The following is a 24,097-nucleotide window of genomic DNA, read 5'->3' as shown; positions in this document are numbered from 1 at the left end:
TTTCCCTTCATGGCACATGCAGGGGTTGCAGGCTTGATCCCCATTAGGGGGCATGCAGGAGGCAGCCATTCAATGTTGCTCTCTCATCATGTATCTATATCTTCATCTCCCTCTCTCTGAAATCAATAAAAACATATTTTAAAAAATATTGTGGAATATGCCTATGCTTTGAGTGTCTTAATTTTTAACTTTCACTTGGTTATTTTAAGTTCTTCAAGAGATTCCAATACTTATGTCCAAACAAGACCTTTTGTTTCACTGTATTTTTTAAAAGAGCAAGAAAATCAGAAAATGTGATATTTAATTACAATTTTATGGGATTCATCATAATTTATGTGATTAAAATTGAGTTGGATCATGAAAATTATGATATTATACTAATATTGGTGAAAAATAAAATATTGTTTGAAAACTAGGTGGCGGTAGTGATGGTCCTGCATGTGTTTATACATATATATGTATGTATGTGTGTGTGTGTGTGTGTGTGTGTGTGTGTGTGTGTGTGTATAAATTATTTAATTATTTTATTTTTTAAAGTTACATAGCAAACTTCTGGAGACAGAACGCCAACTAGGGGAAGCTCATGGAAGGCTGAAGGAACAGAGACAGCTTTCAAGTGAGAAGTTGATGGATAAAGAACAGCAAGTAGCTGATTTACAACTCAAACTTTCTCGTTTAGAAGAAGAGGTAAGCTAGCATTTCAGATGAGTTTATGTTAGCAAATTTGTTGATGGAGTTGAGATATCTTGAATATTGTTATGATTCATTCTTTTCAATAAGTGATAATTATGGTTGTAGAAAAAAATAAAACAAATATTGATAACATGGTTTAGATTATTGTTAGAAGAAATTTTTATGTAATTCCTTGATCACATTGGTATACAAGACACAATAATAAAATAAATGGGATCCTGGAGAAAGAATTGAATTCTTCTCAGGATGACAATCTATTCCTAGGGAATAGTTTCTTAATCATGATATTAATATTCTATAAACAATGAGATATTGCATATAAGGTTGATTTTATTATATATTGCCTGAATTTAGTTTTTTCTTCAGACTAGAGAATTGTGAGATGTGAAGTAATACCTGATATTTATGACTGATAACATTATGCCTTTAAGTTGTCATCTGACAGTCTACATTTTTTAAGTTAAAGGAAAATGTAACAAATTCCACAGAACTGCAGCATCAATTAGAGAAAACAAAGCAACAGCATCAAGAACAACAAGCTCTTCAGCAAAGCACTACAGCAAAACTTCGAGAAGCTCAGGTAAATATTATTTGAATTATTAGCCTTTTAAATAAAAATAGCCAAAACTTTCCTTTGCTAAAACTAGATAATGCAAAATACTTGATTATGAAAGATTTTGATAATTTTTAGTATCTGGATAATCAGAAAATCTTTTTCTTTTTATTGCTATGTTGAAATTTTCTCTAAAATATTTTAAAATTATTTATTATAAGTAAATTTATTTCTTTAAAAATCTTTAGTTATTTAATTTCTTTATTAACTAAATGTATATTAAACTTATTTATTTAAATAAAGTTTATATTACTTATTTAAATTATTTTTATACCTAATATACTATTATTTAGTATTGCTATTATTATTATTTATTTATTTTTCAATTACTTTTGACATGCCATATTATATTAGTTTCAGGTGTATTGTTTAAATAACTTATTTGAAAAATAAAAAAATATGAATAAAATTTCTTGGTTTAGTTAATCCAGTAAAAAATAACATTTTGTGTTTTCTACAGGAGAACATAGTGTTTGTTGGTCATGTCTTTTCCTACTTCAGAACTATTATATGAACATTGGCATTTTTGATATAGAAAATATAAATGGTTAAATTTATATAGATTCTATAGGATAGCTTAGAAAATTAAAAGAAGTTAAATTTTTGTTTTGTTATGTTGAGGGAAAGAGGGTGCCCAGATATTTGAAATGAATTCAATTTTAACACTCACTTATTCCTTCAATCTTTCATTAATTCATTGGATATTATTGAGCCCTGTATGTTAGGTCCTGTGGTACTCACTGAGAATAAAGAGATGAGTAAGACACAGTGCTGTCTCCTGGGAAATGACAATCTAATGCTATGCACACATAATATATTTTTTTAAAATATATTTTTATTGATTTCAGAGAGGGAGAGAGAGAGATAGAAACATCAATGAAGAGAGAGTATCATTGATTGTTTGCCTCCTGCATGCCCCTTACTGGGGATTGAGCCCACAACCTGGGCATGTGCCCTGACAAGGAATCAAACAGTGACCTCTTGGTTCATAGCTCAATGCTCAACCACTGAGCATGCTGGCTGGGCACAAAATATTTTTAAAAATAATATTAGGGGACCCTCATTCACTAACTCTAAAATTGCCACCCAGTTAAAAGAAGGGAGTAAGTAATGTGCCTGTCTTTCCCTTCTGAATTTGGAGAGTCACAGGGACAGGAATCAAAATACTGTATTCATTTATTTGCTCTTTCATTTACTCAGTCAACAAATAAATGTTAATGTCTGCTCTTAGCCAAATAATTGATTTTGTAGATATGACAGTGAAGAAAACAGATAAAACTGTCGGCTCCCAGGGACCTTAGTGAGGGACAAATAAAAGCCAAAGTAAATAGGCAAAATATAAGTGTATTAAATGGTGATGAAAAAAGGGTTGGGAGCTAGCATGCCAAGGAAGGCCCCTCTGAGAAGATGAAAATCCTGAAGGAAGGAGGTTGTGAGCCATGTGGATATCAGAAGAGAAGAACATCAGTATATTAAAAGCCCTGAGGCAGGAGCATATCTAAGGAATTTAGGAAGCCAGTGGTTGGAGTGGTGAGAAGTATTAAAATGGACACAGAGAAATCATAGAGGGTCAGAACATGTCGAGCCCTTTAGGTTATTTTAAGAATTTTACTCTTGAGTGAGATGAGAAATCATTGGAGGGTTCTGAGCAAAGGAGTAACATGATCTGACTTATAATTTCACAGGTACTCTGGCTGCTGTTTTGAGAGTAGATAGTAGGGGCACACTAGTAGAAGCAAAAAAATTAGCTAACCAACTACTACAGTGATCCAGACAAGAAATGATATAGGTTGTACATAATGTTATTAACCAGGAATAAAAACTCAAAAAATAAATGAGTAGAGGAAGAACAGCCCAAAGAGAGAATGATCAGAGGGCCTACAGAATGGAAGCTAAAGGACTTCAAAGCTGGGTATGTGGTAGGGATGCCCAGTATGATGAATGAAAAATGTCCACTGGATTAAGTAATTAAGAAGTAAATTTGTGACCTTATCAAATGCAATTTAAATAAAGTGAAGTAGTTGAAAGTCTAATTTTTGACTGATGAGTAAATGAGAAATGAGGGAGTTAGGAAAGTAAATATGTATTACGTTTGAAATTTAAATGTGAATTGTATGAAGACTGAGCCAGAGCCTGGAGGAGGGCTTGGTTCAGGAAGTGTTTGGGAGAATGAGAGATATCTGAACATGTTTATAATCTAGGACAAACAAACTGATGGAAAGGGAGTAATTGAGGATGTTGGAGGAGAGGTGACTGAAGAAATAAGTTATTGAGAAAAAGCTATGATGTCACTGATACAGTAAATTTGAATTTATCCTTAACCTTTATGGGTAAGGAGATGGAAAATCAAAGTAGATATTCCTGAATATCCACCCTCCACTCCCCCTTTGGATAAAGTTGGGATAATAGCTGAGTGTCAAGCAGGCAGAATTTGAGAGAATATTGAAGCTTTTACACAGTTATTGAGGGAAATGTTTGAGGGTGAAAACCTCATTAAGGTAAATGATAGGATGATTCTGAGTATGTGATGGAGATTGAAGTCTAGAAATTTGTAGTGGCACCAATCTGTGGAATTTTGTGATTTTGCTCTAACAATGTTTAGAGAGGTAAAGATGAAGGAAGCAGATTGCAGTATTAATCTAGGCTTTCTTGGGGGTGGCTGTATTGGAAATTTGGGGGTAAAGAAATGGAGAATGTGGTTGAAAGAAGAGTTAAGGTTAGTTCATATCCATATGTGAGGTTCAGGAAGAGAAGTTAAACTTATGCTAAAAAAGCTAAAAAAAATAGAGATGAATGTCTTTTTGACACTGAAGAGCAGAAATGAGGTCATGAAATTGGAAGATGGTCAGGAAGTTGTGGTCACAGAGTAGGATAGATGAAATTTTTCATCTGGAACAATTCCAGGTGATTACAAGATTCTACATGTGAATGATTGAATAGAATGAGTAAAGGTATAGGAATTAAGGTGATATGAATGTTGAAGCCGTGCTTTTAATTCTCTATGTATTTTGTATTTCCCAGGAAATTGGCAGAAATTGGGATTGAGAGAAAGACTAAATCAGGTCTCAAGTCTTCAGTGAATGAGGTAGGGATTTATAGATGATAGCAACACAGAATAGAGGGTAGAATAAATGAATTATTTACTTACTATCCAAAGCAGCGTGAAACTTTTACATAAGGGAGAGAGCAATGGTGGTGAAAAACCAGGAAAGGGTCAACTTCCCTGCTTTCCCACAGGAATGGGCCTTAGTATAAGAAAGGACTAAGGGGGAATCAGGGTCTGTAAAGAGAAAACCACATATCAGTTACTCCTTGGAAACAGAGTGACTGGAAAAAAGCTTAGACCTGTGGTTCTAGATTGGGGGAATGTGGAGAGTGGGGTCATTAGTGGCAGAAAAGAGGATGAGAGCAGAGAGGTCAGGTTGTCTTTCCTCATTAAGTGATTGAAGTTTAGAGGGATGAGAAGCATGTTTAAAAGTGACTAATCTCAAATATTTTGATATTGGTATAAAGTATTGAGGATACCAGGTGGTTGCTGGCTCTGTCTCAGGACTGGCAGAGGAACTTGTTAGGGCCTTGTTTTGGGTAGAGGCTCTCTGACTCTTAAAACGATTGAGGCTGTGGGTCAGACAGCTTGAAAACGTTAATGGGGATTGTTCTAGATGTGGGCTCTTGCCCTGTGCTCTGTGTAACATTACTTTGGTGGAGTGGAAGAGGGATCCCTTGTGGTATTGATAGAAGAGTCCTTTTGAGGTATTGAAGTGAGTCTTGAGTGTCTGCGTGTTAGAATGCGGTCATTTATTTTCAACAAGTATCTTAGAGCTTATGTGTCTTAGATAATCAATGAATAAAACAGACCAAAATCCTCATCTTTGTGGAGCATATATTTTAGTGAGGAGGTGGAGGGAGGCAGGTAAGCATGAAAAATAAGTAAGTTCTTTAGTGTTAGAAGATAAGTGCTTTGGGAAGAAAAGAAAATATTCAGGAGAGAGGATATTGGGAAAGGCTGCGATTTTAAGTGTATTGGTCATGATAGGCCTCCCTCAAAAGCTGACATTTGAATAAACATTTGAAGAAGAGAAAATGAGCCAGGACTGTGAGCACTGTATATTCCAGATAGAAGAAAACATTAATGCAAAGGCTCTGAGATGGGAGTGTGCCTGGTGTGATTAAGGAGTAATGAGGAGTCCCATGTGTCTCAAATGATTGAACAAGAGTAGTAGGTGGTGAGGTCAGAGTGTTACAGTAAGATGTGGTTCATTGAAGTTTTGTTTTTTTGTTGTTAAATTCTAATTTATTATCAATAATATAGATTTATATTAAATATATAGTATTAATTATTTAATTACATTTGCAAGGTTAAAATGATTAGTAAAAAAAATTCAGACTAAGTATTTGAATTACTAAATATATTATCAATTATTTTATGTTTAAGGAATAACTTTTTAAGTTCTCTGTCCTTAAGGTTAGTTTTCAATTCTTTACAGAATGATTTGGAACAAGTACTACGTCAAATTGGTGATAAGGACCAAAAGATCCAGAACCTTGAAGCCTTATTACAGAAGAGTAAAGAAAATACTTCCTTACTAGAAAAGGAAAGAGAAGATCTTTATGCAAAAATTCAGGCTGGTGAAGGGGAGACTGCTGTTCTTAACCAGTTACAAGAAAAAAACCATACATTGCAGGAACAAGTAAGCTTGTCAGATCTATTCTTTTTCTAAAATTCACTGTTATCTCTCTAAATCTTATGAAATTCTTTACTTAAATGATTCTTCATTATGGTTATTTTTAGTACTTTTTATATTATATATTTTGACAAATGCCATATAATTTACCTTAGAGGTAGGTTGCCATTGTAGTGAAATTAAGTTAACATGATTTGAGACAGGAAACCTCAGTTCATGTCCCAGGATATAACTTATTTCCTATATGAACACAAGCAAATCATTTCACCTTCTTAGCTCATTTGAAAAGTAGAGATGTTATTAATAACTAGAGGCCCGGTGCATGAAAATTCATGCACTGGAGCGGGGAATCCCTCAGCCTGGCCTGCCCCCTCTCACAGTCTGGGAGCCCTCAGGGGTGGGAGGTGACCCAGCGATCAGGGGAAGGCGACGCCCCATCACACCTCTGCTGCTGCTACTGCCAGCAGTGCAAGCCTTGGCCGGCCCTGGTTACCTGAGCCTTGGGCGGCTCTGGGCGGCTGGGCAGCCACCATCCAAGGCTTGCCTGAACCTCAGGCCGGCCATGGGCGGCTGGGGAGCTGAGGGGACTGGGGGGCTCTGGAGGCAGGTGTGTGGAGTGGCCAGGCCTGCCTGGGGGTGGGCCCGGCCTTGGCACATACCTGCTGCCCCAGTGGGGCTGAGGGGACTGGGCACCGCCATCTTGTGGCTGTGGGCACCGCCATCTTTGAGGGCAGGGAAGTCAATTAGCATATTCCCTCCTTATTGGCTGTGGGCGCCACTATTTTTGTGATGGCACGAGGGTCAATTAGCATATTCCCTCTTTATTAGATAGGATAATACTTGCCTTATGGAATTTTATGTTTTGAAAAAACAATGACTAACAAAATCTATCCTATATAATAAAACCCCAATATGCAAATCAACCAAACGGCAGAATGACCAGTCACTATGATGCACACTGACCACCAGGGGGCAGATGCTCAACGCAGGAGGAGTGCTGCTCGGCCAGAAGGCAGGCTCACAGCTGGTGAGCGCAGCAGTGGTGGCAGGGAGCGGGCAGGCGGACATCCCCCAAGGGATCCCAGACTATGAGAGGGCACAGGCCGGGCTGAGGAACCCCCAACCCCCCAGTGCACGAATGTCGTGCACTGGGCCTCTAGTATATAATAAAAGCCTAAGCGACCATTACGGTGGAACAACCAGAATGACCGATTGAAGATGAAGATAAAAATATCATTTAAAACATGTTTTTATTGATTTCAGAGAGTGGAAGGGAAAGGGAGAGAGAGAAACATCCAGATACGTCACACCTCTAATGGTACTAGAGTAAAAAGTTAGTGTGTATCCAACCTAAGAAAGCATAAAAACAAACCTAGAAAGGATCCAGCTGAACCACAAGTACATTAAATGCTGGAACAAAAGTCAACATTTTTTTTGAAAGAATTCAGTAAAATCCAGAGCTGTCACAATAAATATAAAAAAATTGTTGGACATATGAAGAAGCTGAAAACATGAGTTGTAAGCAGGAGAACAATCATTCAATGGAAATGAGACTCTGAAGTGAAAGATCATGGCATCACCAGACAACTACTTTAAAAAGTTCTTATATATTTATGGATATAAAAGAAAAACTATAATAATAGAAATAGTGAAGTCAATAAAACAGAACCAAATAGAACTTATAGAGCAGCAATTTTCAACCATTGTACCCCCCAAAATTTTAAAACATGCAATACCTGACTATTTTAATTAGGGGCACTGATCTCTTTCCCTTATATTGTCAAATTAAAAAGTGACAACAGCAAACACAACAATAGCTGTCCAGTGTAAATGAATCAAAATTATACCTTCTTTTTGGTCAGATCAGCAAAAATATACAGTGTGTCCCCCAAAATATATGCACACTTTAACATCTGATTTTATTATATCTTGAAATGAAATGTATTTTAATAAACACTACTTTTATAATTATTCAAAATGTGTATACATTTTTTGGGGACACCCTATATTTTTTTTGGTGTGTTGTAGAATTTCAGTAATTAGTTTATGTGTGCTATGAGATGAAAAACGTTGAAAATTGCTGTTCTAGAGATTTAAAGAAGATCTGAAATGAAAATTTCATTGGATGGGCTCCATAGATTAAGCAAGTAGAAAACAGTATCAGTGAACATAAAGAGAAGGTAATTAAAACTATTTAAAATAAAGCACACAGAGAGAAAAGGCAAGAAAAAAATGAGTAGTGCCTTATTAATGACTTGTGGCACAGTATCACATATACTTAGTCACAGAAGGATGGGGAGGAGGAAAATATTAGTAGAAATAATGGCTGAAAAAATTTTTAATTTGATTAAAATTATGAATCCACATTTATGAAACTCAATGAACCCCCCCCCCCCCAAAAAAAAAAAATCAGGTGAATTAGATTTCATCTAAATAAAAAAATTGTATACTCTTCAAAGGATACCATTTTGAAAATAAAAGCCAAGATGTAGAGTAGGAGAAAGTATTTATAATGCATATGTCTAACAATTTAGAACTATCCAGAATATATGGGGCACTTTTATTATTCAGATCCATGATTGGAAATAGAGACGAGTGGAGGGTACTGACTTCACAGGAGCATGAGGAAATTTTTTGGAGTAATTGAAATGTTCTCTATCTTGATTGTGGTGATGATTAAATGAGTGCATATATTTATCAAATCTCTATATAATTCAATTCAGTTAGTTTTGTTTCATGTAAATTTAAGCTTAATAGAGATGGATTTAAAATAGTAGGAATCTTTGAATTTCATGTTATTTCTTATGCTTTTGAGATATTATATTTACTTATTTTTGGAAAGATGTGAACAATTCTTCTTGAAAAAAAATTAAGATAACCTATCATAGAGCACTTCATTCTTATGGTACTTGAATTTGTGTTTCTTAGTTCTTGTGCCTTTGTAATTAGTCTTGCTATTGTGGTAGGTAACTCAACTGACAGAGAAGCTGAAGAATCAGTCAGAAAGCCATAAACAAGCCCAGGAGAATTTGCATGACCAGGTGCAAGAGCAGAAGGCACATCTTAGAGCTGCACAAGATCGGGTCCTTTCCCTAGAAACCAGTGTCAATGAATTAAATAGTCAGCTAAATGAAAGCAAGGAGAAGGTCTCTCAGCTTGACATACAGGTAATATTGAATTATGCAAATTAATTTATATTAATAAAACACTAATTTTAGGCCATTAAATGTTTTAAATATTGTTTCCCTCTCTCTATCCCTTGAACCTCCATCCCTACCCCACCCTTCCTGGCCTGATCTCCCTCTCTCATTAATGGACAAAAATTGGGAATAAGAATTATATAAAGGCTGTATTTAGACAATTTGTTGTGCTTTCTTGTTTGCTTTTTTTCCCTCTTTCTTTTGCCAAACTGTACTTCCTGAAATTACCAATCTTTTTGCCTTGCTTTCATGAAGTTCTTATTACTGTTTTTCAAGTTTAAAATAGTTTGATATTATACCTTTAGATTTCTAGGTTAAATATATTTTTTACTTTGTTTTTTTCTTTTTATTTTACTTTAAATGTATGATTTAAAAAATACCTTTATATGGTACCATTATGTTTAAAAATAGATATTCTTTCATAGGCCAATATAGAAGTTTTGTTCAATGGGTCAATTGTGGGGTCAGAAGTAAGACATACTTCTTTCTCCATTCTCATAATTGGTTTCTTATTGTATACTATAGTAGAGAAAGTTATAGAACCATTTATTTTAGGAGCTTAATTACACTGAAAATAGAAAATAATATAACAACTTGGAATATAAGGATATACATTTCTTTCTTTTTGAAATATAATTGTTTATCAGATGAGTTATATGATAATCCAATTAATGGATGTCCAATTTAAGAGAGAGAGAAGTGTTTCCAGGACATATAGGAACATCTTTTCAACATTTATCCAAACATTATTAGGAATCTTTCCTACTTTTTCCTGTTTGGGAGATATCACATACTAATTTTTCAATATTTAAATCTTTATGTTTTTTTGCCAAATGACTTAAAATTTTAAATTATTTAGTGTCAAAAGCAATGTATAGTCATGCAACAAGAAATCAATAACTAAATATGGATTAAATGACTTGTAAATTTTGTTACAGGTTAAAGCCAAAACTGAATTATTGCTGTCAGCAGAAGCAGCAAAAACTGCTCAAAAAGCAGATCTTCAAAATCATTTGGACACAGCCCAAAATGCATTACAAGATAAACAACAGGTAGGGGTACCTGATGCGGTTCACACCATAACCTAATGTTCTGATAGATAATTAAGTGTAAACATATATATTGATAACACTCAGTTTTATGTTGTTGTGATTGATTGCTTATTCCCCTTAATTTCTTCCTGAGTTCAGAACCAGTTGGAGTGATAGATGCAGGAGTCAGACAGATGAAGATAAAAATATCATTTAAAAATATAATGTTTTTATTGATTTCAGAGAGGGAAAAGGAGAGGGAAAGAGAGATAGAAACATCAATGATGGATCGGCTGCCTCCTGCATGCTCCCTACTGGGGATCAAGCCCGCACCCTGGGCATGTGCCCTGACCGGTACTCGAACCGTAGCCTCTTGGTTCACAGGTTGACGCTCAACCACTGAGCAACACTGGCTGGGCTCATTTTTAGTTTTTGATAAGCTCATCTATAGTGCATCTATGATTGGGCCTTCTTAATGTATTTCTCCCCTAGTCTAGAACTTCATGAGGAGCTGAAATATTCAGTCTTAATTGTTGAATTGTTGCTCTATCCCATGAAGTGCCAATCACTGGGAAAGAGAGACAGACTTGCACACATGTTTTTAGTAGACATTCTGGGCCGTAAGCCAGATTTACTTATCACTTGGAAGCAGTAAAGAGCAACATGCATTCCATCTCAATAATAAAAGTTGCTCTCTTTTCTTGGGAGTAGGAGTCATTGGAGCTGGAGGGAATATAGAAGTTACCTTTTTAAAGCTTCCTTCTTAGGGAAAAGGACAAAATGTTGGTAGGTTATTCTTACTTTTCACCAGGTAGGCAGTTTTAAAATTTATATTTTATTTGAGAAGTAATACTAGTTGTTGGTCCAAATTTTAAAAACATTATACTAAGTATATCAAGCTAACAAAACAAAACTGATTTCTATATTTACCCTAAACTCCAATCCTTAGACGGAATATTTGCTATTAAATTTGGTATGTATCCTTCTGACTTCTATAAGCATTGCATAAACCACACACAAACACACACAGTGATATTCTTATTTTATAAACAGAATCACTATATAGGTTATTTTGCAACCTGCTTTTTACTTACACATCTGGAAAGTATTTTATAAACACAAGATCAGTGCCAGAAACTATAATGGAAAAAGTATTTATAAGAATAACCACATAAAAGTTTTAAATTTATCTGCCACAAACATTAGTAACACAATTCTAAAGCTAATAGGAAAAGAATAAAAGATTTTCTGAAGTATGTCTGATGAAAGGTTAATAGCTTTTATATTTAAAACACTTTCACATAAGAAATAAGTGAACCTACAAAAAAGTGATCAAAACTATATTAGCAAATGTTCAAGTTCATTAAGAACCAGTTGCAAATTAAGACAACAATGGAATATGCCCTTAAAGAAGTAAAATGTGTGTATATGTTTAATACTTGAAGGATTGGAGATAGTTTAGAACAGTGATGGGCAACCTTTTGAGCTTGGTGTGTCAAACTTCGCCAAAAAACTGAGCATAACTTGGGTAGTGTGTCACTTTGAGGAAAAAACTAACTCCAAGACTATAGTCGCAAATGTTTCATCCTCAGGAGCAGCAAATGTTTCATCCTCGGCATGCGGCCACGTGTCATCAGAAATGGCTACGCGTGTCAGTGCTGACACGCGTGTCATAGGTTTGCCATAACTGGTTTAGAAGAACAAGACACTTTCATACATTGCTAGTGGGTTGTATATATTCGTTCAATCTTTTGATCGTGGTAGGGGAAGCTGTTTGGAAATCTATTTCAAGAATTTTAGGATTTTTCATATATGCTAGTTCACTTTTAGTTCTTTATTTTAAGGGAATAATCACAGCTTTAAGGATGTTGTTTGTATCTCTGTTAATAAATGCAGAAAGTTTAGTAGCATATAAGAATCTAAAATAGGATATTTGGGGCCACATATGACAAACCTACAGTCAACATCATACTCAATGGGCAAAAACTAAAGGCATTTCTCTTAAGAACAGGAACATGGCAGGGATGTCTGCTTTCACCACTCTCAATCAACATAGTACTAGGAGTCCTAAGCCACAGCTGTCAGATAAGAAGAAAAAATAAAAGGCATCCAATTTGGAAAGGCAGAAATAAAATTGTCATTATTTGCAGATGAAATGATATTGTACCTAGAAAACCCTAAAGACTCCACCAAAAATCTACTTGATTTAACAAATGAACTTGGCAAAATAGCAGAATATAAAATTAACATCCAGAAATTGATGGTATTTTTATACACCAATAATGAACTCTCAGAAAGAGAAACTAAAGGAACAATCCCATTTACCATTGCAACAATAAAAAATAAGATACCTTGGAATAAACTTAACCAAGGAGGTAAAAGATCTGTATTCAGAAAACTGAATTTCTTGAAAAAAGGAATAGAGGAAGATACAAACATATGGAAGAATATACCATGCTCATGGATAGGAAGAATTAACATAATCAAAATGTCCATACTATCCAAAGCAATTTATTGTTTCGGTGCAATCCTTATTAAAATACCAATGGCATATTTCACAGATCTAGTCCAAAAATTTATATGGAACCAAAAAAGACCCCATGTAGCAGCAGCAATCTTGAGAAAGAAGAATAAAGTAGGAGGATCACAATACCCAGATATCAAATTATATTACAAAGCCATTGTAATAAAAACAGCCTGGTACTGGCACAAGAACAGACATATAGATCAATGAAACAGAACAAAGAACCCAGAAATCAACCCAAGCTATTATGCTCAATTAATATTTGACAGAGGAGACAAGAGCATAAATGGAGTTAAAACAGTCTCTTCAATAAATGGTTTGGGGAAAATAGGACAAGTACATGCACAAAAATGAAACTAGACCACCAACTTATACCATACACAAGAATAAACTCAAAATGAATAAAAGACTTAACTATAAGTCATGAAACTATAAAGATCCTAGAAAAAACCATAGGCAGCAAAATCTCAGACATCTCTTGTAGCAATATGTTTGGTAGGGCAAGGGAAACAAAGGAGAAAATAAACAAATGGGACTATACCAAACTAAAAAGCTTCTGCACAGCCAAAGAAAGCATTAACAAAATGAAAAGGGAGCCCACTGTATGGGAGAACATATTTGCTAATGATACATCTGATAAGGGGTTAATTTCTAAAATATATAAAGAACTCATATAATTTAACAAAAGGAAGATAAACAATCCAGTTAAAAAATGGGCAAAGGACCTAAATAAACACTTCTACAAAGTGGACATACTAATGGCCAAGAGACATATGGAAAAATGCTCAAAGTCACTAATCATCAGAGATGCAAATTAAAATGACAATGTGGTATCACCTCACACCTGTCAGAATGGCTACCATCAACAAATCAACAAATGATAAGTACTGATGAGTATGTGGAGAAAAGGGAACCCTAATACACTACTGTTTGGAATACAGACTGGTGCAGCCACTATGGAAAACAGTATGGAGTTTCCTCAAAAAATTAAACATGGAACCGACTGTCCAACCTAAGAGGGAAGGTGGGGGTGGGAGTGGGGGGAGTAAGAGATCAACCAAAGGACTTGTATGCATGCATATGAGCATAACCAATGTACACAGACAGTAGGGGGGTGAGGGCATGTGCTGGAGGGTGCGAGTGGCTGGGGAGAGGTTAATGGGGTAAAAGGAGACTTATGTAATACTTTAAACAATAAAGAATTTAAATTAAAAATAAATTAAACATGGAACTGCCATTTGACCCAATGATCCCACTTCTAGGAATCTATCCTAAGAATTCCGAAACACCAATCAGAAAGAATATGCACCCCTCCCCATGTACATAGCAGCACAATTTACGATAGTTAAGATCTGGAAACAGCCCAGTTTCCTTGCCCATCAGTAGATGAGTGGATAAAACAGCTGTGGTACATTTACACCATGGAATACTATTCAGCAGTAAAAAGAAGGATCTTTTACCATTTGAGTCAGCATGGAGGGACCTGCAGAGTATTATGCTAAGTGAAATAAGCCAGTCAGAGAAAGACAAGCTTCACACTCATATGTGGAACCTAATGAATAGAATAAACTGATGAATAAAATATATCCAGAGACATAGAAGCATGGAACTGACTGATGAATCTCAGAGGGAAGGATTGGGGGGTGGGGAGAGATTAACCAGGGAACTTATATGCATACTAGGGGCCCAGTGTACCTTGAAAAGAACTGTGGGCGGAGAGGCTGCTGTGGGCACAGAGGCAGATCTTGGCCTATCCTTCGTGCCCCCGCCTGGCCCCTCCCACCACAGTCCCCAGTCCTCTGTCTGCTGGCATCCCCGCTCCCGCTGCTGCTGTTCCCATGCACTGACGGCGCCGGCCCCGCTCACACCCACTGATGGCACGGAGCGGTTGGGGCCATCACCAGCAGCAGGTGTGAGCGGGGCCTGCACTGTCAGTAGATGCGAGCAGGTGTGCCAGCCCTGATCTCCCCTCAGGAGCAGGGGGCGGTGGAGAAGCACTCAGGGGCGATTGAGGCTGGCAGCCACCACTCATACCCACTGACGGCGCCGAGCAATCAGGGCTGGCACCAGGCGCCAGCAGCGGGTGCCAGCGGCAGCTCCAGTGCTGGCAGTGGGTGTGAGTAGGGCCGATGCCGGCAGCAGATGTGGGCGCCGATAGCAGGTGCGAGTGCCCAGTGGGACTGCGGCACGCAGGAGCATAGAATGTTCAGTAACCACCAGAGGCTTGCCCCTATGACAGCACCTGGTGCCCCGCCTTGGACTGGCGCCCCCGCTCACCTGCTCCACCATCCCGTCACGGCCGATGCCCGCCATGTTCTGTGCTTTGCTGTCTGCAGCTGACACTCGCCATGTTCCACATGCCTGCCCCCTAGTGGTCAGTGCACTTCATAGAGATTGGTTGTTTGGTTGTTCTGCCATTCAGTCTATTTGCATATTAGGGTTTTATATATATAGATATGCATAACTCATGGACACAGACAATAGTTGAAGGCCTGGGGAAGAGGGTGTGGATGCAAGGAAGAGGGGGTAACTGAGGGGCAAAGAGGGGGACATCTGTAATACTTTCAATAAAGATAAATTTAAAAATAAAATGAAATAGGATATTTGGATAAAAATGGACTGTATCAATAAAATGGAAATTTATGCAGTCAAGTATAATCATATTCTAGAAAATGTCATAGTTTCGAGATGCATTGTTATGTAACAACTAGAGGCCTGGTGCACGAAATTCATGCATTCCGGGGGGCGGTCCCTCAGCCTGGCCTGTGTCCTTTCGCAGTCCAGGAGCCCTGGGGAGTGGGCCTAATCCATCAGTTGGACATCCTTAGTGCTGCTGCGGAGGCAGGAGAGGCTCCTGCCACTGCCACTGCGTTTGCCAGCCATGAGCCCAGCTCTGGCACACTGACCACTAGGGGGCAGCTCCTATGTTGAGCGTCTGCCCCCTGGTGGTCAGTGCACATCACAGCAACCTGTCATTCTGCTGTTCAGTCAATTTGCATATTAGTCTTTTTTATATACGATAAAGGAGATTACAGTGAAACAGTATGTAAAGTTAGTTCCTATTTTTATTTTAAAATTTGAAATAAAAAAACAGAAACTAATACACAGAACAGACTAGAAGAAAAGTTATCGAATATTAATTGTGTTTATCTGTGGGTGATGGATTTATTAGTAATTTTTATTTTGCTCTTTCTGTGTAACTGGATATTCCTAATGAATTGAACAAATATCATAGATGTAATCATTTTTTTAAAATGTTATTTTTGAAAATGGGTGTCTTGAACATTGAAAACATTTAATTATAAATTATTTCAGCTTGTTTATTATTCTTTTGTATTTTTTGGTTTCCTAGAAAAAATTATTGAACTGTTTATGCATATAAACTTAGTATCTCAGACTATGCACAAGTTCAGTTCAGGTCCTTTAGATTGGTGGGTAAATTTAACCACTGAATATTCATTAGACTTACCTGTGATCTTACTCCAGATAGTTTCATAAATAAAATTAGAGTTTTAATTTTAGTTTGACCAAACATTTAGGCACTACAGTAAAGTAAGCCTTACCAAAATTTTCTTCACTTGTATTTCTCTGTAGGAGTTAAATAAGATCACTACTCAGTTGGATCAGGTCACTACAAAATTGCAGGAGAAGCAAGAACATTGCAGTCAATTAGAAAGTCATCTTAAAGAATATAAAGAGAAACACCTGTCTTTAGAACAGAAAACTGAAGAATTAGAAGGTCATATTAAGGTTTGTACAAAAGAAATTGAATTTAGCAATATTTTTCACAGCTGTAGCAATGGAAACTGATGACTTGGATGGAATAAAATATTTTACATTTGCGAAAAAAAGGGGAAGTTGTGATATAAAAATTTTTTAAATTACTTAAATTTTTTTATGTGTTAATTTTGAATTCTATATTTACTTTGCTTTCTTCACTAGTGTATGACTTTTACAACTGACAGTTAACATTTATACTGGTTCCATTATAGTGTATAACTAGTATTTCAAAGAGACAGTCAATCAGGGATCTACTCTATAATTACAAGGAACTTAATTTTTTTTGTGTGTGAAGTCTCTTTTGTTCTATCATTTCCATTCCTTACCTCCTTATTCCAATATAATATTGAAGATATTATAGACTTTTTCCTTTTTTAAACTTTACATTTATACCCTTTGGATTTTGTTTCTAATTTAATAATAAATTTATTCTATGATATCCTGCTTCTTACTTTAACACAACTCCAAGAGAAAGTGCGGATTTACTAAAGAGATTAAGTTAAAAGACATATCCTAGAAGGCATTGACCTGAGTCCTTTGTTCTTTAAATTGGAACTTGCAGTTAAACAAAAATTTCTCAAGTTTATATATATCTGAATAAATAATACCTTCATAGTCAAATGACACACTTCAGTATAATTATGCAATCATGGGATATGCATATATGTGTACATATATATACACACACCAATATAACATGGAAAAAGAATTGCATTTACAATTCTGTTTGTGGGTTCCTTTTTCTTTTCTTTATGGCCAGTGGTAATAGTAATGAAAAAATTATGTAATAGTTGAAAAGAACAGAAAAAATGATTTTATTGAAAAGTGGCTAATGAGAATTCTATTTGGGTGTCTTTTAAAAATAGTTTTTTAGAAACAATAGTGTCTATTGTATTTATCGATTTTTAACATTTTGTAATTATTATTTTATAGAGTATTCCATATGTTTTATATCAATATATTGTTATAAAATTAATGTTAGTTATATCAGCTATCCAATAAAAGTGTCAAGTAAGAGCCACAGATGCCTAGATTAGTTTATAAAATAGAGTGCAAAATTATTACACCTATATAAGAAAATACATTGCTTATAGATATTCAACCTATATACTTAGCAGCTTGATCTTTTAAATTTGTAAAAATATACACAGTTATATGTATATGCATGGACAGAAACTACACTATGAAGAACAGTTTCTAGACCAAGAGATTAAAGAAGCAAAATCAGGAATTTAATTGGCTTTATATTTAGGGTCAATAGGTGTTATGAGAAGGATGATGTGACAGCTTTATTTTAGTTGTGAATATCTATAAATACATGAGTGTTAACTGTAAATACAGAAGATTTTATATATATTTATATTAAATACTAGAGGCCCGGTGCACGAAATTTGTGCAAGGGGGTGTGTGTCCCTCAGCCCAGCCTGTACCCTCTCCAATCTGGGACCCCTCGAGGGATGTTTGACTGGTGGGATCGGACCTAAATGGGCAGTCGGACATCCCTCTCACAATCCAGGACTGCTGGCTCCCAACCGCTCGCCTACCTGCCTGCCTGATTGCCCCTAACCGCTTCTGCCTGCCAGCCTGATCACCCCTAACCACTCCCTGCCAGCCTGATCGACGCCTAACTGCTCCCCTGCCAGCCTGAATGCCCCTAACTGTCCTCCCCTGCAGGCCTGGTCACCCCCAACTGCCCTCCCCTGTAGGCCTGATCACCCCTAACTGCCCTCCCCTGCTGGCCTGGTCGCCCCTAACTGCCCTCCCCTGCTGGCCTGGTCACCACTAACTGTCCTCCCCTGCAGGCCTGGTCGCCCCCAACTGCCCTCCCCTGCTGACCTGGTCACCTCTAGCTGCCCTCCCTTGCCAGCCTGGTTGTCCCTAACTGCCCTCCCCTGCTGGCCTGGTTGTCCCCAACTGCCCTCCCCTGCAGGCCTGATTGCCCACAACTGCCCTCCCCTGCTCGCCATCTTGTGGTGGCCATCTTGTGTCCACATGGGGGCAGCCATCTTGTGTGTTGCAGTGATGGTCAATTTGCATGTTACTCTTTCATTAAATAGGATATATATTTATATTTAATATTTAAATGTTTTTATTGATTTTAGAGAGAGAGGAAGGGGGAGAGAGAGAGAGAGAGAGAGAGAGAGAGAGAGAGAGAGAGAGAGAGAGAGAAACATCACTGTGAGAAACACCCATCGGCTGTCTCCAGCACACCTCCTACTGGGGATCAAGCCTGCCACCCAGGCGTGTGCCCTGACTGGGAATTGAACCAGTGACATTTGGTGTATGGGATGACACACAACCAGCTGAGCCACATTGGATAATACATATATTTTAAGTAGGCCCATATGTGAACTTTTTATTTTTTCATACTTGAATTAATAATTTATACTCACTATAAGTACAATTATTTTAAGTTTATTATTTTATTCAGATAATTTTAAAAAGTAAAAACTTAGTGACTATCATGTGTAAAGCCTGCTGCTAGCTCTTCTGGAGGATTTTAAGATAAATGACTCCTTTTCTCAGTAATGGCTTTAGAATGTATTTTTTACTTAAGTATTTTATGGCTATTTTTGTGTGTTATATCAATACCAATTTGAGTATACAACAAAAACGTTATAAATATTTAAAATAATTTTTGACATTAAAATGGTTACTATGTTATATTTTTTCCATAGAAACTAGAAGCTGATACTCTTGAAGTCAAAGTAAGCAAGGAGCAAGCTTTGCAGGATCTACAACAGCAAAGACAGCTGAACACAGATTTAGAGTTTAGAGTCACAGAATTGACTAAACAACTAGAAATGGAGAAAGAAATGTAAGCTTAACTATTTAAGGGGGAAGATTATAATCTAAGTATTATAATTTATAATCTAAATTTAATTTTAAATTCTTAAAATTTAATTTTGCCATCACGGTGCTTAAAGATTTAGTAAATGTTTCTCTGTGTTGATTCTATAAACAACTAGTATTAATGTAAATGAAAATATAAGGCCATCATAATATGGTTAAATTTACCTTCACTAGTAAGGACTGAAAAGTTGAGTTATCTAGTCTTTTTTTAGCCATAACGTGGTACTCATTTCTCTGGGTTAAAGCAGTTATTTTGAGTTGTTCATCGATTTGCAAAAATTAATGTAAAATAACAAATAGAGTGGTGTTTAGATATAACCACCAAAGAGCAGTCAGGCTTTTGCTTTGAGGCACTGTGCCAAATAGGGAGTATATATACTTTATTCTAAGAAATTATCTATTTTAGCTTTAAGATGCATTTTCACAAATTGTCTATATTTATGAGCACATTTTAAAACCTTTTATTTTTCCCTAGTAGCTTTGCTTTACATTTTTTGGTTTTATCTTTCAATGAATAGAAGTTCTAATTTTTGTTTAAATTCAATTTGTAATTTTTTTCTTTTATGTTTAATGTTTTGTGTTTTTTCTAAGAAATCTTTGCTATTCCCAGGGTTTATGAAGAATTGTCTTATGTTTTCTTCTAGAAGTATTTATAATTTTGTTTTTTACATTTAGGTCTAGGATTTACCTTGAACCTAATTTTGTGTGAGGTCTCAAGTAGGGGTCCAGGACCACCTTTGCCTCCTTACATTAAGTTGTTATATTAACATTTGTTGAGAAAACATTTTCTCTCCCCTTGAGTGGCCTTTGTCAAAAGTGAGTTACCGAATGTATGTAGGTTTATTTGTGGACTCCATTCTGTGCCATTGGTCTGTAGTCTATATCGTATCCTGACACGAGTACCATTCTATGTTTTTTTTGCAGCTTTGTGGTAGATCTTAATATTAGGTTGTATTAGTCCTCCAAATTAATTTTTTTTCAAGATTGTCTTAACTCTTCTAAATTCATACCGTAATATATAAAAAGAATGACAGCTCCTCCATATAAATTTTAGTATTAACGTCCATTTCTACAAATAAAATTATTGGGTTTTGATTAGAATTGTAGTGAATCTGTAGATCAGTTTGCAAGAATTTAACATTTGAACTTTATTGAGTCTTCTAATCCATGAACATAGTATATCTCTATTTAGGTCTTCTTTAATTTCTCTGAGCAACATTTTATCATTTTAAAAATAAGGATTTTGCATATCTTGTTAAGTTTATTTCTAAATATTTTACATTTTTCAATGCTATTTTAAATGGAATTACTTTTTTAAATTGAATTATCTAATTGATTGTGAATAGTACAAAATACAATTGAATTTTATAGATTGACTTTCTATCCTTTAACTTTGTTAAATCCAGTTTCATGTTTTAATAATTGTTTTTTTTTTTTTTTTTTTTTTAAATATATTTTATTGATTTTTTACAGAGAGGAAGAGAGAGGGATAGAGAGTTAGAAACATCGATGAGAGAGAAACATCGATCAGCTGCCTCTTGCACACCCCCTACTGGGGATGTGCCCGCAACCAAGGTACATGCCCTTGACCGGAATCGAACCTGGGACCCTTGAGTCCGCAGGCCGACGCTCTATCCACTGAGCCAAACCGGTTTCGGCGTATAAAATTTTCTAAGTAGACAATCTTGTTATCTGTGAATAACAATAGTTTTACTTTTTTTTCTCCAATCTGCAGGCCTTTTATGTCTTTTACTTGACTTATTGCTGGCTGACACCTCCAGTAAAATTATAAATATAAATAGTAATAGTGGACATATTTGCAGTATTCCCAATCTTAGGTGGGAAAATTAAATAAATTATCTTCAATTTAGAGGATAGCTGTAGGTTTTTCCTACATTCCTTTATCAAATCAAGATAATTTTCTTCTATAAAGAAGGATTTTCAGATTTTTTATCAACTTCTTTCTCAGCATTTTTGATACGATCATATGTTTTTTCTTCTTTATTCTGTTATATAGTGAATTACATTAATTGATTTAAAAATTTTAAACCAACCTTGCTTTCCTGGGGTAAATCCCACTTGACCATCTTGTTATTTTTTTATATATTGCTGTATTTAACTTGATACTATTTTATTTAGAATTTCACATGCATTCATGTAATGTTCTTTTAATGTCATTGTCAAAGTTTTGAAATAATGGTTATATTGTTCTTAAAAAAGGGAATTCTTCTGCTTTCTGGAAGAGTTTGTATGAGATGGATATTATTTATTTTTTAATAGATATAGGAATATTTTTATTTTCTAATGTATTTCTTGGATCTGTTTTGGTAATTAATTCTTTTGAGGAATTTGTGCATTTCATCTAAACTTTAAATTTATTGATATACTGCTGTTTATAATGCAGGGTGGGGCAAAAGTAGGTGCACCGTTGTATGTGAAACACAAGAGTTTATTCTTTTATTATTTATTAATTATTATAGTATTTTCCATACAAACAAATGTAAACCTACTTTTGCCCCACCCTGTATTATTATTTTAAAGTCTTGTAGGATCTGTAGTGATGTCTCATTATTCTTAATGTAAATTGTGTTCTCTTTTTTTCTTGATCAACCTAATTAGAGATTTAGAAATTCTATTAAAAAAACTTTTAATTTGGTTTTCTTTGTCAGTTTGCTATTTCATTTATTTCTCTTCCTATCTTTAGTGTTTTCTACCTTAGACTTTGGGTTTAGTGGTCTTCTCTTTATAGCTTCTTAATGTGAAAGCTTCCTTGTGGCTGTCTACCTTTTGTAGTGTTTTTTTCAGCTCCTCACCCCCTTTGCTTTTTGTCAATGATAGATGTCAGATGACTGTAGATGGTAGTTATATGTCTTATTCTAATAAAATCAGTATAGTATGAGTTTTTCAATAGGTGGAATAAATTATCTTGATAGAGTTTATCCTTTTTCTCATTTGCACTAAGTGCTCAGTGGGTTCATGGCAGAGTATAAGAGTGGTTAATTTTTTTTTAGGGTCTTTAATTGAAAAGATATTGGGATCCTAAAATGTTAATTGGTAAATGAAATTTCACATATCTTTGGTAGCAGAGAGGGTATGTGCCTCTGGCTGGACACTTGCCATATAGCCATAAAAGTACTGAACTGAGACATCTTTCTTATTCCCAAGGTAGAGTTAGTCTCTTGCCTAGCTTGTCTTTGATGTTGATGGTTGGATTGGATTTTCCTATGAGATCTTCAGTGGACACATAACTCACCAGACTTTTGATGGATAGAAACAGTTTCACCCCATTCATTTGAATCACTTCATAGGAAGGCTGTGAGCAGTCACACTTCAGTAGTCTTTGTCTCTAAATGCCAAGTAGGCCACTCTGACTGAGTTGACAGACTTCATCTGTGTCAAAGGGATTAGGTTCCTTGACTCTCAGTAGTAAAATTGGAGGCTGAGAGCCTGGGAAAAGGACCTTCTGGGAAATTAAATAAAACACATCAGAGTTAATATGTTGTTTCCTGAGTTCATGGTTTCATTCTTGTTTTGGAAGTGATGATGAAAATTTCTTGTTCTCACATCTAGTAAATTGGGTCCTGATAATTTAAATTTGAGGATATAGAGCTACATTTTGTGCCTCAAATGACATTTTTTCTCACTGTTAGCATCATAGTTTCCAATGCCTATGTATTTGGGGAGCACATCTTTATATCACCAACTGTATGGTTGGTTTATTACTTCTGGAACTCAGTTATCGATTCATAAAGATCACTTCTGTGTTGGTTCTTGTTCTCTTTCCCAAGGCCCCTATAGACCTATGGTTCTTTTCATTTCTAATGGGCTTAATGGAAATGGGCCCATTTCCAATCTGTGTTCTATGCTCATGGTTAAGAACTCACTCAGAGGCTTCCACATCATATTGGGGTCGGAAAACCTTTTAGTACTAAGGTTTTTCTAAATGCAAACATTTCTTATATCCTGAGTGCTAGAAATGGAGGGCTGCATAAACATGTTTGGGATTTGCTTAAACCTCACCCCTGATCGAGGGAGTACAGGGCTCCCCTTTCTCAAGGCCCATCAGTATCCAGGCATCCAGCTCTTCCTCTTCAACTCACAGTGGACAATGTGTTTTCATTATTATACAGTTTAATGTATTTTCTAATGTCATTTGTGATTTCTTCTTTGATGCTTGGGTGATTTAGAAATATATATGTTATTTTCCAGCTATTTGGGGCTTTTATAGATATGTTACTGATTTCTAACATTCTGTAAAATTGAGACTTTTCAAACTGTCTTATTTATGGCCCAGTTTATGGTTTGTCTTGTTTAATTTTTTATGTGTACATATGTGTTCTCTGCATTTTTGGGTAAAGTGTTCTATAAATATCAATTAGGTCAAGGTGGTTAATAATGTTCTAATCTTCTATAATATTACCAGTTTTTTCCTCTGGTTATTCTATCACTTTCTGAGAAATGTGGCTAGTACATCTTTTAATAACCTCTCTTCACCATATTATTGAATTTATGTTTATAAAGTACATTGGAAATGCATTCAAGAAATATTAGTACTTTGCATCTGGTTTTATTTTTACTTTAAAAAATGCTTGATATTTAATATGTGTTTTTTGATGCATTATATATATGTATATATGTGTATATATAATTTTATTTCTTTTATGAAAATAATAAAAGCCTTTAGTTTAATTTTCCTAAAGCCAAATCTATATTTTCTC

At 35.6% G+C, this 24,097-nt stretch overlaps 1 protein-coding gene across 2 annotated transcripts in view; it reads left to right on the top strand.

Annotated features, from left to right (window-relative positions):
- Positions 1–24,097, top strand: part of EEA1 (early endosome antigen 1) — a 157,966-nt gene that overhangs the window by 97,235 nt on the left and 36,634 nt on the right. For both annotated transcript variants that reach the window (XM_079774076.1, XM_079774077.1), the window contains 7 exons: positions 538–687; positions 1,154–1,273; positions 5,794–5,997; positions 8,958–9,158; positions 10,130–10,243; positions 16,341–16,496; positions 19,205–19,344. In XM_079774076.1, the coding sequence (XP_079630202.1) occupies positions 538–687; positions 1,154–1,273; positions 5,794–5,997; positions 8,958–9,158; positions 10,130–10,243; positions 16,341–16,496; positions 19,205–19,344 (1,085 nt within the window). The remainder of the gene's footprint in view (positions 1–537; positions 688–1,153; positions 1,274–5,793; positions 5,998–8,957; positions 9,159–10,129; positions 10,244–16,340; positions 16,497–19,204; positions 19,345–24,097) is intronic.

The sequence above is a fragment of the Cnephaeus nilssonii genome (genome assembly GCF_951640355.1).
Source record: "Cnephaeus nilssonii genome assembly, chromosome: 6".
Taxonomy (NCBI): Eukaryota; Metazoa; Chordata; class Mammalia; order Chiroptera; family Vespertilionidae; genus Cnephaeus; species Cnephaeus nilssonii.
The sequence above is the reverse complement of the archived record's forward strand: the minus strand, read 5'-3'. Positions and strand labels throughout refer to the sequence as shown.